The sequence below is a fragment of the Ictalurus furcatus genome, chromosome 2 (genome assembly GCF_023375685.1).
Source record: "Ictalurus furcatus strain D&B chromosome 2, Billie_1.0, whole genome shotgun sequence".
Taxonomy (NCBI): Eukaryota; Metazoa; Chordata; class Actinopteri; order Siluriformes; family Ictaluridae; genus Ictalurus; species Ictalurus furcatus.
The window spans coordinates 20053230-20073657 of NC_071256.1; the positions used below are offsets into that span (position 1 = coordinate 20053230).

Sequence of the window (20428 nt, forward strand, 5' to 3'; positions counted from 1 at the left end):
TTACAGGTCCTCGGTGAGTACTTTGAGTCCCATTCTTTAGTGTGAGAAAGGAGAATACTGTGGTTCTATATTCTTTTCAAGTATATTACCAGAAGAATTTCCTGTATGATCCCTCTTCAGTGCGCTCCATCGAGGACCCATATCTTTACTTGGCCCAGAGAATCCAGACTATGAAGGTAAGCCATCTTGGATGACGAACACTGAAGAGATTTGAATATGGGTTTGCTAGTCAAATGGGATTAACTGTCGAAAAGAGTTTACTTCACCGTGAAATTGTTTAGGTTTTTTGGTCTAGTAAAGGTATAGTTATAGTAAATTCTGGGTCAAGGACTATATAGTAAAGAAGTTGCGTGTGTGGTGTTGTTGTGCAGGGGTCAGTGGTGCAAGGAATAATAGTGTCTCACAGCGAGGAGGATCTCCTGGCTGTTAGAGCAGCATACAAGAAGGAAACGGGAAGATCTCTTTACACCACCATACAGGTCTCTCTCTATTATGGTTGCTCACTTGTTTGCAGTAGTCATTCATTTCTGATGATAACTTCCACCTCTGACTTCACCAGCGGTTACTACTATGGCTGTATAGTCTGATAAGCATTGCTTGTTTGACAGTGAAGTTCTGACTAGTACTTTTAGAGTCTTATGCCAACCATCAACCTATCTTTACCCTGGTATGCGAGAGACTATGTGTAACACAAACTGGTGTGTAGCCACAAGTGAACTGTTAAACAATCAGTGACACCACTTGGGGTTTTTGAAAGGCAAGGACCCAAATAGTTTTTTTCAATACAGAACCCAACCCATTGAGGTGTTACCTGCCCTTTTAGAAATATATGTACCCTTGGCTTCTTCCAAAAGCATACCATCATCAAGGAATTGGATTTAACTTGAGGAATTTCAGTATTGTAGTATCTCAGCGCTGCAGCATTATGGGTGAGGTCTACTGAAAAGGTATTTGTAGTGCAGGAGTTTACTAACATGTTCCTTCTTTTTGTATTTCGATCTATGATAGTAGCACAATCCTTTGAATCCTTTGTCGTTTTCACTAGGGCCTTCCCCTACTCATGAGCAGATGAGCAGTCCAATCCTTAAAAAAAGTTTAATGTTCCTCGGACACACAGCAGCTGGCTCTCACCCAGCTTTTAGCAACCATGATATGAAGAACCCTATATTTATGATTTGCAGGCTTTTAACCAGAAGGTTCTAGACTGTTGGCTGTGCTCCCATGACCAGTTTTTGAACAAAGAGTTAGACGAATGCACAGCTTGTTGCTGATTTTTTTATTGGTTATCCTCAGTGGCAAGGAAAGACCTATGGTAGGATGACCAGTAACCTCTTCACAAGTGCAAAAAGCCACTAAAACCCATGTTGGCCAAACATTGCCACATGCTTTCTGTCAAGTTGTGCTCTCTTACCCTTTGACACAAGGGCCACTCCAATCATTTTATATGTCAGGCCTTTTGCTTTAACTCCACATGGTCACACATAGTAACTGACCTATGACCCTAGGTCAATAAATAGCCAATCTCATAATAGATTCAAGAAGATTGGTGCTCGGAGATTGAGTGGAAGCTGCCACAGTTGGGTCCTTGAGCAACACATGTAACCCTCAGCTGCTCAGTTCTATCCAGTTGAATTGCTTTGGATAAATGTAAATGTCTCTGGCAGTAAAACTCTCTGACAGAATGCATGTGAACACAAACTCTGACAAACCTACAGTAAGTTGCAGAAGTATTATGGAGTTGTGATGAGATTGACCATCTTCGGTCATATCCTGTTCATTGCCCTCTAGGAAGCAAAGCAGGATTCTTGAAGTAGGAAGAGACTTGTGTTAGCTTTTAACTTGGGGTAAACTTATGGAGGCTGCTTCCTTTACTTACTCACTAAGTATGCTAGTCTGCTGTATGAGCTGAGAAGTAGATATAGCAAGCAGGCATGCATTAGAAGAACCTGATTCATCATTATGTCCTATGGCAAGCTCACCACCAGGGCATTGTACATGCCCAAATCTACTGTACATATCTTCTATACAGTAATTTAAATGGTATTAATCTTACAGGTAGCAAGGGGGGTGTTCCTGTGAATTATATTAATGTCTGTATGTACATGGTTTATGAATGACTAAAGACTCCAAAAACCACACTGTTCTAAGAAAACATTATTATAATAAAACATATTAAAATGCTGTATTCTGTAGGGGGAATTAATAGTGTTTATGGCACTTTCTCTACAGGACAAGTTCAAAGGGGACATCCAGCAGATTTTGCTAGCACTATGTTGTTCTGAAGACTAAGAAGGCTACAGTTAGTGTACATCTTATAAATATACTTGTCATGTGAACAAAACAAATAAAGTTTAAATGCTGTGAATCACCCAGAATTGTTTTGTATGATTATTTACTGCCATAATGTTCTTTACTAGACTATAGTACTATGCTAATGCAGATTTGTATCTTCACTTTTAGCAGCTGTTCATTTTTATGAATAAAAACACCAGCTAGTATGTTATTATGAATCATTGTTACTGGCTTCTAATAGCTTTCAGTCATGAACTCTAACCAGTAAAAGTAGTTACTTCAGCATTAGCAATATTGTTTTATATGACCATAAGATTATTTTTGTGTTTTTTTTTTTTTTGTTGTTGTTTCTTTTTTAAAGATACACATCATTTTAATTTTAAATAAAGTTTCAGCAGACATTTTGTCTCTGTAGCTAAAAAATTATGTATACTGCACATTGTAGCATTGTGCTAAAGAATGGGTTGGCTTTATGGGTTGGATTAAAATTAGAAGACATGACCTTCAAAAGGATTTTCCTTAGGAGAGGTAATGAATCATTAAACAGGAAACAAAGTGCTGAAACAATGATTGTGCGCGCGCGCGCCCGCGCGTGTGTGTGTGTGTGTGTGTGTGTGTGCATGCATGTTTGTGTTTGCAAATGTTTTAATGAAGGATGAGGTTGGTTAATAAAACCACAGTGCACAGAATGTTCACTTATAGAAAAAAAAACACATGTCAGTGGGCAGTTTTTTTTTTAATATACTTTGATATTACTTAAACCTTTTGCATCACATTATTCTGGTGGCTTGAAGTGACAACAAAGACCCTAATTAGTAAGAAAAAACTTAACATAACATAACATAAAGTGGCATAACAGGAATAAAACACTTGGGCACATGATATTGGAATATATTCAGTTCCACAGTAGATAAAGTAGAACCGGCAGAGTACAGGTGATCAGATTAGGGTGAACAACAAGGCTGCTGGATTGTGTTGTTCTAGGAGACATGATAGTTTTGTTAGGAGCTGCTGTAGTGTTGTAGTATTGTGATATTGTAGCAGATGTAGATGACTCAGTCACCATGGTAACGTTTGTTCCCACTGTAGTCGTATTGTCCGTGGAAGTCACAGAAGTTGGCCTCCATGGATTCACAGTGGTGCCATTTGGTGTCATCATTGTGATGGGGTCATTTGCAGGTATTGTGATGGTTGATAGCATCACATGAGTGGCATTTACTGGCAGTGAGGTGGTAGATGTTCTACGTGAAGGCATCACTGTGGTGGTAGCATTTAAAGGTACTGTAGATGTTCTACGTGAAGGCATCACTGTGGTGGTGGCGTTTAAAGGTACTGTAGATGTTCTACGGGAAGACATCACTGTGGTGGTAGCATTTAAAGGTACTGTAGATGTTCTACGTGAAGTCATCACTGTGGTGGTAGCATTTAAAGGTACTGTAGATGTTCTACGTGAAGTCATCACTGTGGTGGTAGCATTTAAAGGTACTGTAGATGTTCTACGTGAAGTCATCACTGTGGTGGTAGTGTTTAAAGGTATTGTAGATGCTCCATTTGAAGACATCACAGGGGTGGCATTTAGAGGTCTTATGGTAGTGGTGACATTCTTCACCACTGGTCTTGTGGTGTTGTTTGATGGAAAGAAAGTGGTGGCATTTGGAGGCATCTTTGTAATTCTAGCATTTGAAGGAACTGTAGAGGTAACATTCATTAGTATTGGAGCGGAGTTGTTCAATGACATCAAAGTGGTGGTATTTGGTGGCATCATTGTGATTGTAGTATTCAAGGTTATCGTAGATGTTCTATTTGAAGATGTCACAGTGAGGTTTATAGGAACTGTAGTGGTGACACTCATTACCCTTGGAGGGGTGTGGTTGTTTGGCGTCAATGGGGTTGCAGTTGATGGAGTTATGTTATTTGTGGTGCTGGTTTGTGATGGCATCAACAAGGTGGTGTTCATTGGTCTTATGGTTGTTCCATTAGTCATTGTGGAATAGGTTGTTGCCTTTGTAGTTGAAAAGGTCTTTGCGTTTGTTACCTGTGAAAAAATAATAAAATACAATCAGCCATTTGAACCAATGTGACTAGGATGTACAAACATTGATTTTTTTTATTTTATTGCCCACGTATTATGTTCTGTTGGGAAACTTTTCTCCTCTCATGCTTTGTAGGAAATGTTTGTATAGTATAAATCACACAATCTGTAAGTGAATTGAATTGTTTTACTGCAAATCCCTGTTTAATTTCAGGTTTATAGCCACTGATATGTGATATATGTGAAAAATACCAACAGTGATGGTATGGAAATCTGTTATAATTTTTGTTGTATTTGGATTTTTCCTTGCCCTGTGTCATTGATGAAATTTACAATCTACTCAAATGGACTGCAGTATTTCCCAAAATATTGCATGTTTCTCAAAATCATTAACTGCTAAAATAGATTTACAGTTAGTTAATAGTTATCCAGGAAGAATACAGAACATATGCAGCCAATTAATGGATAATCCATGACAGAGCTGGAGTAGGAAGAAACTTCTTTTTACTGTTAGATGTAATACACACAACTGATAAGAGTAATAAAATATACCTGCACAAAACCAGATTGTCTCTAATCTAGCTACTAAACCTGCCACTGTTATGACGTGTGTAAACAACATTTTGGCACAAATGAAGGTCATTAACTTCAGATAACTTCAGTAAATATTTCTGATTTCACCTAGCTTCATGTAATAATGCTAATTAAACTGAGCTTCCCAGTGGTTACTGGATGGAAGGCATTTATTGAGAACCATATAGAACCCCAATTCCAAAACAGTTGGGACGCTGTGTAAAATGTAAATAAAAACAGAATGCAATGATTTGCAAATCTCATAAACTCATATGTTATTCACAATAGAACACAGAAAACATATCAAATGTTTATACTGAGTAAATGTACCATTTTAAGAAACAAATATAGTCATTCTGAATTTGATGGCTGCAACACATCTAAAAAAAAGTTGGGATGGGGCAACAAAAGACTGGAAAAATAAGTGTTACTAAAAAGAAATAGCTGGAGGTTAACTGGCAACAGGTCAATAATGTGATTGGGTATTAAAACAGTATCTTAGAGAGTCTTTCAGAAGTAAAGATTTTCACCAATCTGTGAAAAACTTTGTCTACAATTTGTGGAACAATTTCAGAATAATGTTCCTCAATGTAAAATTGCAAAGACTATGTTCTATTGTGAATAACATATGGGTTTATGAGATTTGCAAATCATTGCATTCTGCTTTTGTTAAATGTACATTTTACACAACATCCCATCTTTTTTGGAATTGGGGTTGTAAAAGCAAACAGCACTTGTAGGTGTTACTGAATAGTAAATGTAGATTACCGTACCTTTATGTTTTGCTAGCTGCTAAAGATTTGATGCTTCATATACAGAAATAGCTTTTCCCCCAGATAGAACCTAATAATAATAAAGTCACAATGTGCGGTTTTATGATTAAATAAATGTGTGTGTGTGTGTGTGTGTGTGTGTGTTTTACCTGGATTGTGAAGGAGACAGCCAAGACCAGGACATAGAATAGCACAGTTGGTAACTTCATAGTGTGAAAAGCAGAGAGAGCACAGATGCTTCAGACAGTTCCTCTTAATGTGCTCGGTCCACCAGAGTTCTTAGAGGAGTTAGATGTTTGGCATGAAAGCTTGTGTCCAATGCAGGTGGCCTTTTTTAAACACACAAAGACCGGACACACCCCAGGATCTTAACGTCATGCCATATTGAATGTTTTTGCAGTACATACCATCCATACACCTCCTCTTTTTAAGGAGCCTGAAGTACTCACATGGCAATAATATAGTCATGCATCATTAGTCTCAGTTCTACTGTAAGGCTGAATACTTCTGAGTATGGAGAGTCACCGTTGTAATGGCATTAACACCTGGACCCGGTCTGACATAGCTCACAGTTTCTTTACTACAGTTAGCTCAGGTTTTGTCCACAGTTTGTTGTGGAATGGCTTAATAATCTGCGTGTCATCCATTTTGAAAATAATACATTTCCATTTTTTTTTCATTCCCCATTTTCCATTCTTAATTATAAACTGGAAAATGTAAAAAATCTATATAAAAAACAAGTTTTTTCACACTTGTTTCATCCATACATGCATAGGTCATCAGCAGGAGGAGATGTGAGGATTTGAACAGAGAAGATGTAGGGTAAATAGCAAAAAGACATCATAAAGACGGCATCTTTGGAGCCATATGTGGATGTCATACTTAAGATATTTGATAAAGTTGTGACATACACCGATATGTCTGCCAAATCGGTCTAAATGCTCTTCCATCAGCGTCCACAGGTTTTGCTAATATGATAAGACTTGTCCTTTCTTCTGGGTTAAAACAGAAGAACTGTCAAAATGTACACCAATATATAAAATTCAGGATATAGTCCAATATTCTAAAGAAGTGGTCACCAACCTGTTCCTTTAGATGTACCTTCCTGAAGAATTTTGCTCCAGCCATAATGGTGCCCACCTGACCATCTAACCATTGCCTTATGAAGTTCTTGATCAACTAAAACAGGTGTGTTAGATTTAGGATGGAGATGAAACCTACAGGAAGTTTGATCTCAAGGAAGAGGGTTGGTGCTTTGAAACATCATATTCAGAGTCTAGAATTTACACTAAAATAGAAAAAAAATGCTGTTAAAAAATGTATAGCCAAGGAAATAAATGAGTAAATTCATAAAAGTAATTTTTTATTTTTCCTTTTTTTTTCAAAACAGATATGGATTGAATGGATGATACATTCATTCTTAATGATTAATGTAGATATTTACTGATTGGTTTTACATTTACCACTTCCTCTTAAAATGCCTGAGATCTTGTCATGGTCAGTGGAAGATCCACATTTAGGCCAACAGTTAAAGAACATTCACAGAAGAGCATATCCAGATGTTAAACACTGACCCTGACCCAGTTAACAAGTGATCACATTTGTAACTAGCATTTTTAGGTTTTATTCGGATTGGTCTTCTTGACATTTAAAATGTAAATTTCACCTAAATTGATTTTAGTATTATCCATTTCTCAATATCAATGCCTGCTAAGATCCCACAGAAATATCTAGATGGATCTACCACAATTTATCTGGATCAGAAGTACTGACTGATACTGACTGATATAAATGCATACAGAGTTATTTATATTCAGTATTAGAAGGTTCTATATTGTTGAAAATGAGTCACATAAACTTCATCATTGGGGGATTTATCATTGTGTCATGTAAAAAAAAAAATTCTGTCTTCAAAACATTGGGTAAACTTTATATTATCATCCAGAAAGAATACATGACACAGGCTGCCAATCGATGGCCAATCAATATCCATGAGAGACCTGGAAGAAACTGCAAGAAACTTCTCTCTAACGTTAGATGTTTTACATATGCCCATGAGAGGAATAAAAAGTCAGGATTGTCCTGATTGATTAATACTAAGTATTGGTTACTCATTTCAGTGTCAGTATCAGTATTTGTGAGTACCAAAAACATGTACTCATATTAAGAGTGAAAGAAAAAGGTATCTGTACATTGCTAATAATCATTTTAATGAATACTACTGCTCCAAAAACCCAAGGCTACATACTGCTGTTGCGTAATATGATTTCTAGAGGAGATGTCTAGAGAAAGGTGAGAGGCAGAACCAAGTGCATATGTGATGTTTGTTAGGCAGAATAAAAAAACCAAGCTCAATTTGAAGTTGGAGTTCAAGGAATTGGAAAAGAATAGCAACGCAGGAGACAAGGATGGGAAAACATGGCTTAGGGTTAGTCAGCAATGATACATGACAAGGTTTCACAAGACTTTGAATAAATATGCATAGTAATGAGGAGAAACGAGACTCAAGTGAGGACATTTAGGCAGAGACAGAGCATGGTAAACGGTTTTATTAACATGAAAGAAAACATACAAAGAGTAACACAGTAAAGTATAGAGGTTTAAGGTTCAAGGTTCTTTATTTGCCACATACATATTACATATGTGTGATGCACTGTAGTAAAATGTTTTCCTTAGTTACTTGTCCCACAGTGCAAGAGAACATTAAGATAGAGACATTAGTTCAGAAAAAAAGGATTAATGTTATCACTGTTCTTTCTCACAAATTAACATCTCTGTTCTTTATCACAAATTAACATCTCTGATGTAATGCTGCCATCTCCCTGTTTAATTTGGCTAATTTGTAAAGAAATTTAGCCTTTCAAGCATTCAGATGCACAAATGTTTCGATCACTGGGTTATAATTTTCTATACTGCGCAATGTGCGTATATACAGGACAACAGGGCAAACTGATTGATTTTAAATGCATTTAGGAGAGTTATTTACATCACATAGATAGTAATCAATCAAACAAAGTTATGATCTCAAAATTATAAGGTTTTATCTCATTAAAAATTAGTCCTACCACTAGATAACAGTGTAGATTAAACTTGCTAAAAACATCTTTTCTAATCACGGAAAGATAGCAGTGGTCATTTTTAAAAATTTTCATTATCCAGTTTTATTGGGATCTTTGGCACAAGGCAGGGTACAACCTGGATGGGGTGCCAATCCAAAAGTCATAAAATAAACATGTATAACAGCATTTGTATTTTAAGAAATTAAAATGCACACATTTTTGATAAGTAATTAAATGTATATTCTTATAATTCCCCAGAGCATGATATTGAAATTGTGCAAAAATAAATATTTTACTTGTTTAGAAGAAATGGAAATATGAACTTGAGTATAGAATGCCATTTTCCTAGACACATACATGTCTATCATCTTAGGCATTGAAATATCTGTATTATTTCTCTAAATATGTTTCCATTTTTTTTTTTTTCAGAAAGCAAACAAGTCTATACAATGAGAGACTACAAAATACAAATGTATATAATTTCTAATAATTTATATAATATGTATGATTTATAAAGCTCTGATGATTAACTTCTACACATTATGGAAAAAAAAATAATTTTTTTGTCACTGATTTTTTTAATGACAATAATTCAAAATCAAATATGAATCCCATTTATGTACTTTTTTCAATCCATTTAATGTTCATTTTCACACCAGATAAAATAGAACAGGTAGAACATAGGGTATTAGCACAGCTTTCAAACCTAGACTGCTGTTGAGAAGGTTGGTACTGTTGGTGCTGTTCTCAGGTGGCACATTGGTGGTAGTAAATGGTGTAATAGTGGAAGAGCTAGACTGCATGATGATGGTGCTAATTTGGGTCATGGTGGTAGATGGCATTGCTGTGGTGGTAGGGGTTGATGGCATCTTAGTGGTGGTTGTGGGTGGTTTTGTGGTGGTGGAAATTGGCATTTCAGTGGTGGTGGTAGATGGCATCATGGTGGTGGTGGTGTCCTCCAGCATCACTGTGGTACTCTCATTCTCTGGCATCATAGTGGTGACGATGTCTGGTAACATGGTGGTGTTGTCAGTGTCTGTTCTCACAGTAGTGATGTTGTCCTCAGCCATTGCCATGGTGTTTTCTGAGTCCTATAAAGAATACGTTTTTTTTTGTTTGTTTTTTTTAAATATCGACCAAATACTTATGTTGAGAGCATTGCCTGAGAGTGACAACTAGGTGAAAAATCATCATCCTAATTTCAGTATCTTCAAAGCTTTTGACAAAATATAGCATCACTGACACTGACTTTCCATACAGTCAAGTGATCAACACTTGTTAACTCATCATTCATTTTACTGGAATAATGGCTGAAACTATGGAGTTTTTTTTTCCAAAATAATTGTACATAAATGCAATGTCAAAATGATAAATCACAAAATTTATACTCGGAGTTGTAAGATCTAAAACGGTGATTGTAGATTGTTAGGTTTCATAAACACAGACTTGTTCCACAGTGGCATCTCAGTTTGTAAAATTTTGAGACCCATAATTCAAAGTCCAGATTGCAAACAAAATAATGATGTTGTTGCTAAAAACTGTAAAGCAGTTGTCTGTAAAGTGAGACATAAAGCATTATCTTAATGATGAATGTCATGTAAAGAAAAGTTACACATTTGTCAATTATACAAAATTGCTTATGGATTTACATTCATCGCATTGCATTCATGTACATTTACATTTAACATCGTTTAAAAACAATGATCACATTATGTGCTTTAAAAAAAAAAAAAAAAAAATAGAGACAGCCTATTAACAGACGGTGGATTAATTAATTGCCAGACATACCTGTGCTGTGGAGAAAGCCACCAGGGCCAGGAGACAAATTCCCAAACTTTGTAACTTCATGGTGCGGAAATAAAGAATACAAAGAAATGCTAACGACAGGTTCAAGCTATGAACACTGAGTCACCTGCATCAGTGAAGACCATTAGATGTCAGAGCTTCTACGTGAGCACCTTCAGACCAGACACACCTTGACGTGATCTTAAAGTCACAGGAGGATTTTGTTCTGTCTGCTCTCGTGAGCTTCCTCCCTTCCTTATAATTCATGAAATTTATAATCTGGACCTCATAAAGTCTCTGCTTAATTTTTCATTTATTCAACTTAAACATATTCTTCAATAAAAATCTATTTTTCAATATATTGTTATGAGAACAAGTGAAGAATATAAGTCTGGATTCCTCGACAGCTTCTGTGACTTTAACCCTTTCCAGCAGTACATTGGTGTTCCATTCTGCTGGAAGAATGAAATCGACTTAGCTGACATTTTCAATAAGTATAAACAAATGAATTATTTTATCGCTGCAAGTCAGGACCCTGTTGGGTTTCTGTGTGTAGAGTATTGTGACTCTATGTTTAGCTGTTGGTGAGCAGGGTAATTGTTGAGAAACAATTCACACCATGCTCCACGATAACACTGGTACAGAGATAAAAACAGGCAACACAACAAAAGCTTTTTTGGTAGTAAAACATTATGCAAATGCTTCAATAAAATTATAACATTTAAACCTAGTAGGCTAGATAAAAAAGAAAGCCCTTCTTAAAGCCTTTGGGGATTTGGTATGTGGCTCTTTAAATAATAAAAATGATGGATAATGTCTTTTAATTTGTTGTGTTATATGAATTTTCATTCAATCTATTTTCGAGTATTTTTTCATGACTTCTGATTAGTCTCAGTAGCTTTCTTATAGTGCAGTTTACAACCACTTTAAATGTGGCAGGCGAAAACACACCTTTAATTTGGAGAACTCTTCTTTATTGGTCATTTGCAAAAACTCATCAACATGTGCAGTCTGTCATAAAACAGCACTATATTTAAGCATATAAGTACTTAACTAATTTCTTGAAGAATATTTCCTAAATAGCCATTTAAGTGCAAGAAAGAAAAATAAATAAATTCTAAAATCATACAGCGCTGATACCTCACTACTACACATTACAGAATATTTTTATATTCAATTTTGACCTTACAAATCAAAATGACATAAACTTTCTGTCTGCAGTTGTGACGATATCAGCACCCGCTTGGTTCATACTTAAGAATAAAATTTTAACATTAATCAGGTATAAAATCCTATGAGCAGTTTTTCACTGGATTTAGTGTTTGTGAGGCTGCTTAATATATGATTATACCATTAATGTTCAGTTCCACGGCAGATAAAAAAGAACCGATAGAACACAGCATATTAGAATAGCTTTCACTTCTGAACTAGTTTTGGTACTGTTGGGGATTGATGTGGTGCTGTAATTTGGCATCTTGGTGGTGGTGGTGGTGTTGGTAGATGGCTTTGTGGGGGTGGTGGTAGATGGCATTGTGGTGGTGGTGGATGGCATTGTAGCAGTGGTGGTAGATAGCATTGTAGTGGTGGTAGATGGCACTGTATTGGTGGTGGTAGATGGCATCAGAGTGATGGTGGTAGATGGCATTGTAGCAGTGGTGGTAGATGGCATTGCAGCAGTGGTGGTAGGTGGCATTGTAGCAGTGGTGGTAGGTGGCATTGTAGCAGTGGTGGTAGATGGCATTGTAGCAGTGGTGGTAGATGGCATTGTAGCAGGGGTGGTAGGTGGCATTGTAGCAGTGGTGGTAGATGGCATTGTGGTGGTGGTAGTGGTGGATGGTATTGTAGCAGTAGTGGTAGATGGTATTGTAGCAGTGGTGGTGGATGGCATCACAGTGGTGGTGGTAGATGACATTGCAGTGGTGGTGGTAGATGGCATTGCAGCAGTGGCGGTAGATGGTATTGTAGCAGTGGTGGTAGATAGCACTGTATTGGTGGTGGTAGATGGCATCACAGTAGTGGTGGTAGATGACATTGCAGTGGTGGTGGTAGATAGCCTTGCAGCAGTGGTGGTAGATGGCATTGTGGTGGTGGTGGTGGTGGTGGTAGATGGTATTGTAGCAATGGTGGTAGATGACATTGCAGTGGTAGTGGTAGATGGTATTGTAGCAGTAGTGGTAGATGGTATTGTAGCAGTGGTGGTAGATGGCACTGTATTGGTGGTTGTAGATGGCATCACAGCGGTGGTGGTAGTTGACATTGCAGTGGTGGTGGTAGATGGCATTGCAGTGGTGGTAGTGGTAGATGGTATTGTAGCAGTGGTGGTAGATGGCATTGCGGTGGTAGTGGTAGATGGTATTGTAGCAGTAGTGGTAGATGGTATTGTAGCAGTGGTGGTAGATGGCACTGTATTGGTGGTGGTAGATGGCATTGCAGCAGTGGTAGTAGATGGCATTGCTGTGGCAATAATGGAAGATGGTATTGTAGCAGTGGTGGTAGATGGCATTGCGGTGGTGGTGCATACCATTGTGGTGGTGTTAGATGCCAGTGGATCGGTGGTGGTAGATGGCACTGGATCGGTGGTGGTAGATGTCATCGCAGTGGTGGTAGATGACATTGTGTTGGTGGTAGATTGCATCATGGTGGTGGTGATGCTCTATCAAGAAAAAGAAAAAAATCAATAAACTGGTTGCACAATTATACACACCCCTTAACTAAAGCACCTTTTGCTTGTAATACAGCACTCAGTGATTTTGAAGAGTCTACCAACTTAGAACATCTTTATTTATTAATTTAATTCCACTCTTCCTTACAAAAATGCTCCAGATCTATCAGATTGCTGTTAGGGATTCTCAGAGGCAACGCAGACCTTTATTGTGCAGGGTGTAAAAATAACAACAAACTTGGTCAGTGCACACAAAATAGCAAAGACTATGGCATACAAAGCAACAAAGCTTCAGCAGTAGGATGCAACCAATAAGGTCAGGAAAATGGTACAGAAACAGCTGATCTTTATTTGGGGATTCAGATTCACGTAATTGACGACAGCTGTATGATAATTACTTACCCATTATAAAAGGAAGTGTACACTCATGCAACCAGGTTATTGTAAGTTTTTTCTTTTTCTTTTTTCCCCCTAAAACTTTGTTGGTTGCTTTATCGCATTAAACGTGGAAAAAGATCTGACATGATTTAGCTTGGTTTAATTTTTTTAACATCATAAAAAACCTGCAATTTTAACAGAGGTGTGTAAACTTTTTTCATATCCACTGTACACGCTTACATGTTTTTATATTTTCCAGTTACTGATCACACCAGCAAATAACTCAAACATTTTAACAACGACATGTCGCTGCTGTAACGTTATGAGATGCATAATCCAATCAGACAGCTTCATAGAAATGACAGGAACAAAGTAAAATTAAATATTTTATTTGCAGCTGCAAACTGCCAAAACTGTGCTGAAACAAATTTAATCTCTATATTATTACGACGCATAGTAATCTACACTGCCAAAAATGTTCAGGTTCATAATCCAAACAAACATACGCATCCTATTATTTTTTATATTATCCTAAAAGATATAAAGGATTTCAAGTCAATTAATGTGGATTTATTTATTGGAAGACATACCTGTGCTGTCAAGAAGGCCACAAGTACCATGAGGTGCATGCCCATTGTCTTCATTTTGTGGAAATGAAACGTCAGCTTCCTAAAAAGACAGTTAGATGTGAGCTGTCCCAGAATAGGGCTGGCATCATTTGAATGCACATTACAGGAAGTTATCATTTGACATGCTATGTGGTAATCCGCTGTGAAACGTCACACTAATTCTTCAGATTATGAATTTCCAAAACTGTTTCCATTAATCTTTAATATTTTATATTACATACATTATTATTATCTGAAATCAATAGGAATGACACATAACTCATAGTCAAATGACAGCTGTATGTAGTGAACATGCAAACTGTACGTTATACGTAAGTGAAATACAGAGTCTGCAGTTTTATTAGGTATACTGATAATGATAAGATCCCTCAAATTGTCAAAGTTTTCAATAATGTGTTCTACAGTTATAAGAATCAGTGGAGTAAAATATTAATAATTTTTGCCTGACATTCAGAAGTTAGACACTGACATTTTTGCACAGTAAAGTACATTTTTAAAAATTAAAGTAAATAAGTAAAGAAAGTAAAGAAATTGAGTAAAGAAAAAATAAGAAACTTACAAGTAATGAGGGAAAGAAGATAAAGAAAGTAATGAAAGTAAATAATGAAAAATAAATAATGAAAGAACCCAAAGCAAGATAGTATTCAAAGAAAGCATAAGTAAGAAAGAAAGTATAAGTAGTAATTCCTTACATTTATATAGTGCTTTTCTAGACACAAAGCACTTTACACATTGTGTGTGTGGAGGGGGGGAGGGGGGGGGGTGCTGTCTCCTCCTGTGTAGCATCCACCTGGATGATGTGATGGCAGCCATGGTGTGCCAGAACGCCCACCACACGCCAGCTGTTAGTGGAGAGGAGAATGAGATGTAGCCAATTCAGAGATGGGTATTATTATTGGGCCATGATACATAAGGGCCAATGGGGCCTGCCCCTACTCTTTACAATAAGTGTCCTGGGATTTTTAATGACCACAGACAGTCAGGACTTTGGTTTCATCCGTTCTCACCATCAAAGATGGTGTTTTAGAGTATAGTGTCCCCATCACTATACAGGGGCATTAGGTCCCACACAGAACACAGGGTGAGCACCCCCTGCTGGCTTCACTAAAACCCCTTCCAGACCCTGGAGGTCTCCCATCCACTTACTGACCAGGCTGAACCCCACTTCACTTCAGTGGGGAAACCAGGTGAGAACTGCAGGTTGATATGGCTCTGGATAAAGTAAGCAAAGTAAGCAAAGTAAGCAAAGTAAGCAAAGAATGTACCTAAGAACGTAAGTAAAGACAGTATAAGTAAGAAATAAGAATATAAGTAATAAATTCCACAAGATGTTTGAAACATTCCTTTAGGTGGATTTATGCCATAATTGTTTTTGTCATTCAGTGTCATTTGCATATTTGTTTTTTTTTTTTCATAACACTTTCAGTATTGCAGTGGTAATGCAAATATCTTGTTGTGAAATATTTTCCCATCCTCACATTCTCACCCGTGGAGTTCTGAGAAGAACAGCTGATAAGCATCACTTGAATCATTTATTTATTAAAGCAATTTAATGATTCACTTTATACTCAATTGTCCATTTTTTTACTGAGAAATATGGTTGGTATGAGGAAGTTACTCTTTCATTTTACTGTTATGCAATAAGAGGTCTTTTTTAAGCAGTTCAAAGATAATATTGATGGGATTATGAAATTATTTTGCATATGAAATAGTCATGTTGAAGGAAATATTTTATGAATATTAAGTATATATGTATGGACAGTATTTGTTTAGCTATAAAATTTAGCTGTATTATTTTAACATTGCAAATCACAATTTAAAACTAATTTGTAATTTAGAAACTTCACCTGCAAACACCCTTTCTTGAAATTTTAAATGTATGAAAGGTAAAACTAGAGTTCAAAGACACACACACACACACACACACACACAAAAAAAAAAAAACAACATTTGTGCTCTTGCAGTTACTTGGAAGTGAAACTCGGCAGGATAGTGAAATGGAACATTCCTATCTGATCGCTGAGAGGTGGGCAGGGGTGGGCTATGCTTGCTCTCGCCCTTATACACCCACCACAACCCAAATTATTTATGGCTTTTCAGTTACACCATGGTCTTACAGTTTTCATTTTTTACGTACATTAAATGCTGAAAAACACTGCAGTATCAGTATGAGCATTAAGTTATTTCTTTTTTCTTTTGTTCCACTTGTTAAAACTGGAAAGGTTTGCTTTAAAAAAAAAAAAAAAAGCATAACATCATCAGAAATAACTCATGTATATACATCAGAAATAACTGTGTATATACAGTCCCTTCTGAAAGTATTGGAACAGTTTTGTTTTTGCCATACACTGAAGGCATTTGTGTTTGAGATCAAAAGATAAATATAACATGAAAGATCAGAGTTTCAACTTTCATTTCTTGGCCTTGATGTTCCAATACTTTCGGGGATTGCATTATAGTGATGTGCTGGTTTCTTTATCACGGTCATACTGTTATGTCCTGTATAATGTACACATTAAGTGAAACATATCACGTTATAAATTTAAGCTGAAAGTAAACTAATCAGTTCATTAAATGGATATGGATTAAAATTGATTATTTGACAGTTAGCGTCTTGGATTTGGGATAGCGTGAAATCACAGATAAGCAGTTCAGGAAGGAGCACCTCAGGTTTTGAAGATCTTTATGATAAGGCAAGTGTGAAACAGTGCTTCGTAGATGGAAAAAATATACATTTTGCTGACATGTTTGGCCCAAAACAAAGTCACTGGACAAAAGGTTACAGCAGGATTTCTAACAACATGTAAAGCACATCAGCAGACAGTCCAGAGAGTCCACAAACAAAGCCTGAGTTACACAAAGGTGGAGAAAGAGGGATTAAATGAAAGTAATGTATAGCTTTTTGTTGTTTATATAGAACTGTGTTTAATATAAATGCATAAATATGATGATGCAAAAATAAATCTGACATGCTAACTATGATATAACACACTACCCATTTTGAAATGTATGACATCATTTTATTAAAAAATAAATTTTAAGGTATCATTTATTTCAGATGTCCTGACATTTTTTTTTGTCAGAGCAGGGCCAGTCAATCCATTAGGTATCATAGGCAGCTGCCTAGGGCGTCACCATATACACCGAATCCGATTAATAGTACCTAGCCACATTTAACTTTCCGCATGTCTTTTATTACCTCAGAAAAGTTTCTTTGGTCAAAATGGTTTGTTCGCGCCTCCTAGTGATGATGTAAATAAGCGGCAGTGTGTGGCGCAGCGATGACGTCATTTTGTTCCGGAAGTTAGCCTCACATTGGTTCCCTCAACAAAAACCCAATAGGATTTTCCCATAGGCTTTTGGATTATAGTAAAAATTAAGCTCTGTGATCAAGTTTACAATACTAACAGGTTCTGTCCATCAAGATCATTTTCATAAATGAACACAGCTTTTATGAAGTTTGAAGCCTAAATACAGTCGCTAGAAATAAAAGCTAACTGTACGCTATAAACAAACTACACCACAGCCACTTGACTTCAGCGTTACCATCACAAAGCTTCCGACAACTTTTCCAAACTTGATATAAAAACATTTCCCATAATATAGATTTATTCACATTTTTTGGGGGGTGGGGGGGGGGGATTGTGCCCATGCTGCATCATTATTATAAGAAAATTCCATTTGTTTATACGTGCAGCTCTTTTGGATTGTTTTTCTTTGGGGAATAAAGAAGTTTTATTTTGATCTAGCTTTTATGAAAGTTTTTTTTTTTTTTTTTAATATGTATGTTTGATAATTGTGCCTCTAAAGCTTATTATTATGGTGCCAACAAAAAAAATTACTTCTGGTTGCATTATGGGGGAAAACAAAAAAACATTGTCTAACAACAATAGAAACTGGACAGAAACTATTAAAATAATAAAATATTTTGAGCTTGTGTTCACCACAAACCTTATTTCAGGCTTTTAACCAAAATCCCATTCAAAAAACCCATTGACTTCGGGAGGATGGAACCGGAAGGGCTAAAATGCTAACTCATTTCCGGGTCTTGGCATTACAAAATGACAATCACTGCTCCACTCTATTAAGTGGAACATGACACTCATCACCGGTTAAATTATTATTAGTTTTAAATCAAATTAAAAAGTAGGCTACATAATACTTATCAGTCATCACCACTGGTGTGTGTCTGTGTGACTGTGAAGTGTGTGTGAGTGTCAGTTTTTTACGGCATTATGGACGATAATGATCATGGCATAATTTTTATGCTGCTTAGGCTACTTAAAAAAATATTAGCACTTGGTTTGTATTGAGCATATAATAAGGTAAATTTGTGTTTATATACTTTTTTGTGGATATGCCTATCTACGATGGCTATTTTTTTTTTTTAAAAAATTGTTTTATCTTATTATTGAAGTAAATAAAATATTGAGTACGAGAAATTAGTGCTGTATAATTCTGTGTGTGTGTTCTGCTCATCTTAATTTAATAATGAATTAAAACAATTACAAATATATGGTTATTCATGTACTTACAAATATATCATTTATATAAAATATGCATAAGCTACAAAATAATGAATGCAATATTTTCATTTTCAATTATGCTAATTAATGAATTACATACTAGCCTATGTCAAGCAAGAGATTAATAATGTGATTGTATAATAATAATAACAACAACAACAATAAAATAAGTGGGAAGGTACGCTATAGGTGTATACGTCTCGTAAAACAGCAATTATACAAATTTCATAGCTTGCAACATGGAGCTGTTAACATTGCCTGTGTACATAGTAGGATTACAGTGTGTGTGTGTGTGTGTGTGTGTGTGTGTGTGTGTGTGTGTGTGTGTGTGTGTGTGTGTGTGTGTGTTTTGGCCTTTAGGAGGCGCTCATCACCACAGTCAAAGTCACGAACAGCGACATAAACAGGACGTCAGTTAGCGCGCCGATCTGCACGCTCCCGCCTGTTGGAGTTGTGGACGAAGGCTTGCTGGAAGACGCTGTAACTGTGGACTGCTGGGTAGATCCAGTAGATAAAGTGGTGACGGAGGAGGAAGAGGAAGAGGCGCTAGTGATCAAAGTCATCACTGTTGCTGAAGTGGTTGAATTTGTGGTCTAAAACAGACAAAAAAGCATTCACACTGTTATTTCTGCTTTTAGTTTTAATTTATTTAATTTATGACACTAAATGACTTCATGTGTGACAACTGAATGGCGTAGGAGGCAAAATATATTGACTTCCAAGCCGCATACAGTACAATGTTCTGTACACAGAGTAGGGAGTCATTTCCTATTCAGCATTATTTCAAATGATTTAAAATTCACTTTAGATATTATATATTTACGACACTGACATAGTCATGTACACAACAAATCCTAGTAAGAGACAACACTGATTAATATAGCCTAACAATTCTCTTTATTAGATTCTTATCCTTTTAAATGTTTTAGCTGATTTTCAAGGATGAAAACACCTTCCATTCACAGAATGTTGCTCTTTGAAATATTTATTTAATTATTAAATAAAATCGGCCAATAGAATAGAACGTATCTTATCTGTTTATTCTAACCTTGGCAATGACATTACCATGCACATGACATCTTTGAGTTAGTAGTAGCACTGTTTTCATTTTTGCTTTATTGTTTGTATTATTATTTATTCTTCTATTTTTTTTTAATGTGTTTTAACATTTTTTTATAAAAAAAAAAAGATTCATTTTCACATGAGAGCGTTTAGCGTTCAAAAGTAATCTTTCCTTTTCCATTTTAATTTATTATATATATTGGTTACACACATTAGATACTTTGAATAGCATATCTTTTCCTTATCCTGATTTTGTATTTCCTTTTTCCTCCTCAGATAATCAGATTTTACTACACACAGGATTTAACTTAGTAAAACAGTTCCAACATTGAGAATGACAAAAAAAAAAAGGCAAATATTTATATTAAAAATATTTTAAAATCAGATAAAACAAATTGTGCTTTTATATTTGTAAATCTTTATATATTTTTTTCCGCTCTTATTTGGTGTTAAAGAACTTTTTCTGACTAAATCTTAAACAGCTTTTTCTTGAATATAGTTTTGTTAAAACCCACCTGAGATGCTGAATTGTGAATCGTCACTGCCACACACAGTGCAGCGAGCAGGAGCTTCATGCTAGAGCAGACCGAAACAGGCTTCATGGTGTCAGACGCTGCTGTGTGAATGTGTGTGATCTCAGGTTCTGCGTTCTCTGGA

General features: G+C 36.2%; 3 protein-coding genes across 6 annotated transcripts in view; 1 reads left to right on the forward strand and 2 right to left on the reverse strand.

Moving 5' to 3' along the window:
* anxa14 (annexin A14) overlaps positions 1-3018 on the forward strand; it is a 10745-nt gene extending 7727 nt beyond the window's left edge. Inside the window, exons 8-11 of one of the 3 annotated variants that reach the window (XM_053652387.1) lie at positions 1-13; positions 121-176; positions 372-479; positions 2230-3018. The exon at positions 1-13 is cut by the window's left edge and continues 95 nt beyond it. In XM_053652387.1, coding sequence (XP_053508362.1) covers positions 1-13; positions 121-176; positions 372-479; positions 2230-2289 — 237 coding nt within the window. In that variant the 3' untranslated portion in view covers positions 2290-3018. The other 2 variants (XM_053652379.1, XM_053652396.1) reach the window with 2 other exon arrangements.
* On the reverse strand, positions 3016-6680 carry LOC128624700 (uncharacterized). Of its 2 annotated transcripts, none has more exons than XM_053652365.1 (2): positions 5820-6680; positions 3016-4327 (listed from the first exon to the last, which is right to left on the reverse strand). In XM_053652365.1, the coding sequence occupies exons 1-2, from the start codon at positions 5877-5879 to the stop codon at positions 3188-3190; spliced, it is 1200 nt and encodes a 399-aa protein (XP_053508340.1). In that variant the 5' UTR covers positions 5880-6680; the 3' UTR covers positions 3016-3187. The 2 variants fall into 2 exon arrangements, with proteins under 2 accessions (XP_053508340.1, XP_053508346.1); XM_053652371.1 differs by lacking the exon at positions 5820-6680 and adding an exon at positions 5671-5800.
* A 2699-nt stretch (positions 6681-9379) lies between these two features.
* On the reverse strand, positions 9380-10791 carry LOC128617466 (hepatitis A virus cellular receptor 1-like). The gene is made up of 2 exons (XM_053640596.1): positions 10518-10791; positions 9380-9820 (listed from the first exon to the last, which is right to left on the reverse strand). Exons 1-2 carry the CDS (start codon positions 10575-10577, stop codon positions 9380-9382), a joined length of 501 nt encoding a protein of 166 aa, XP_053496571.1. The 5' UTR covers positions 10578-10791.
* Between the last annotated feature and the right edge of the window lie 9637 nt (positions 10792-20428).

Coding starts and splice junctions, on each gene's coding strand:
- LOC128624700 (XM_053652365.1), bottom strand. CDS start 5,879: ATGAAGTTACCAACTGTGCTATTCTATGTCCTGGTCTTGGCTGTCTCC. Junction 4,328..5,819: donor CTGTCTCCTTCACAATCCAG/GTAAAACACACA, acceptor ATTTTTTCACAG/GTAACAAACGCAAAGACCTT.
- LOC128617466 (XM_053640596.1), bottom strand. CDS start 10,577: ATGAAGTTACAAAGTTTGGGAATTTGTCTCCTGGCCCTGGTGGCTTTC. Junction 9,821..10,517: donor TGGCTTTCTCCACAGCACAG/GTATGTCTGGCA, acceptor TATTCTTTATAG/GACTCAGAAAACACCATGGC.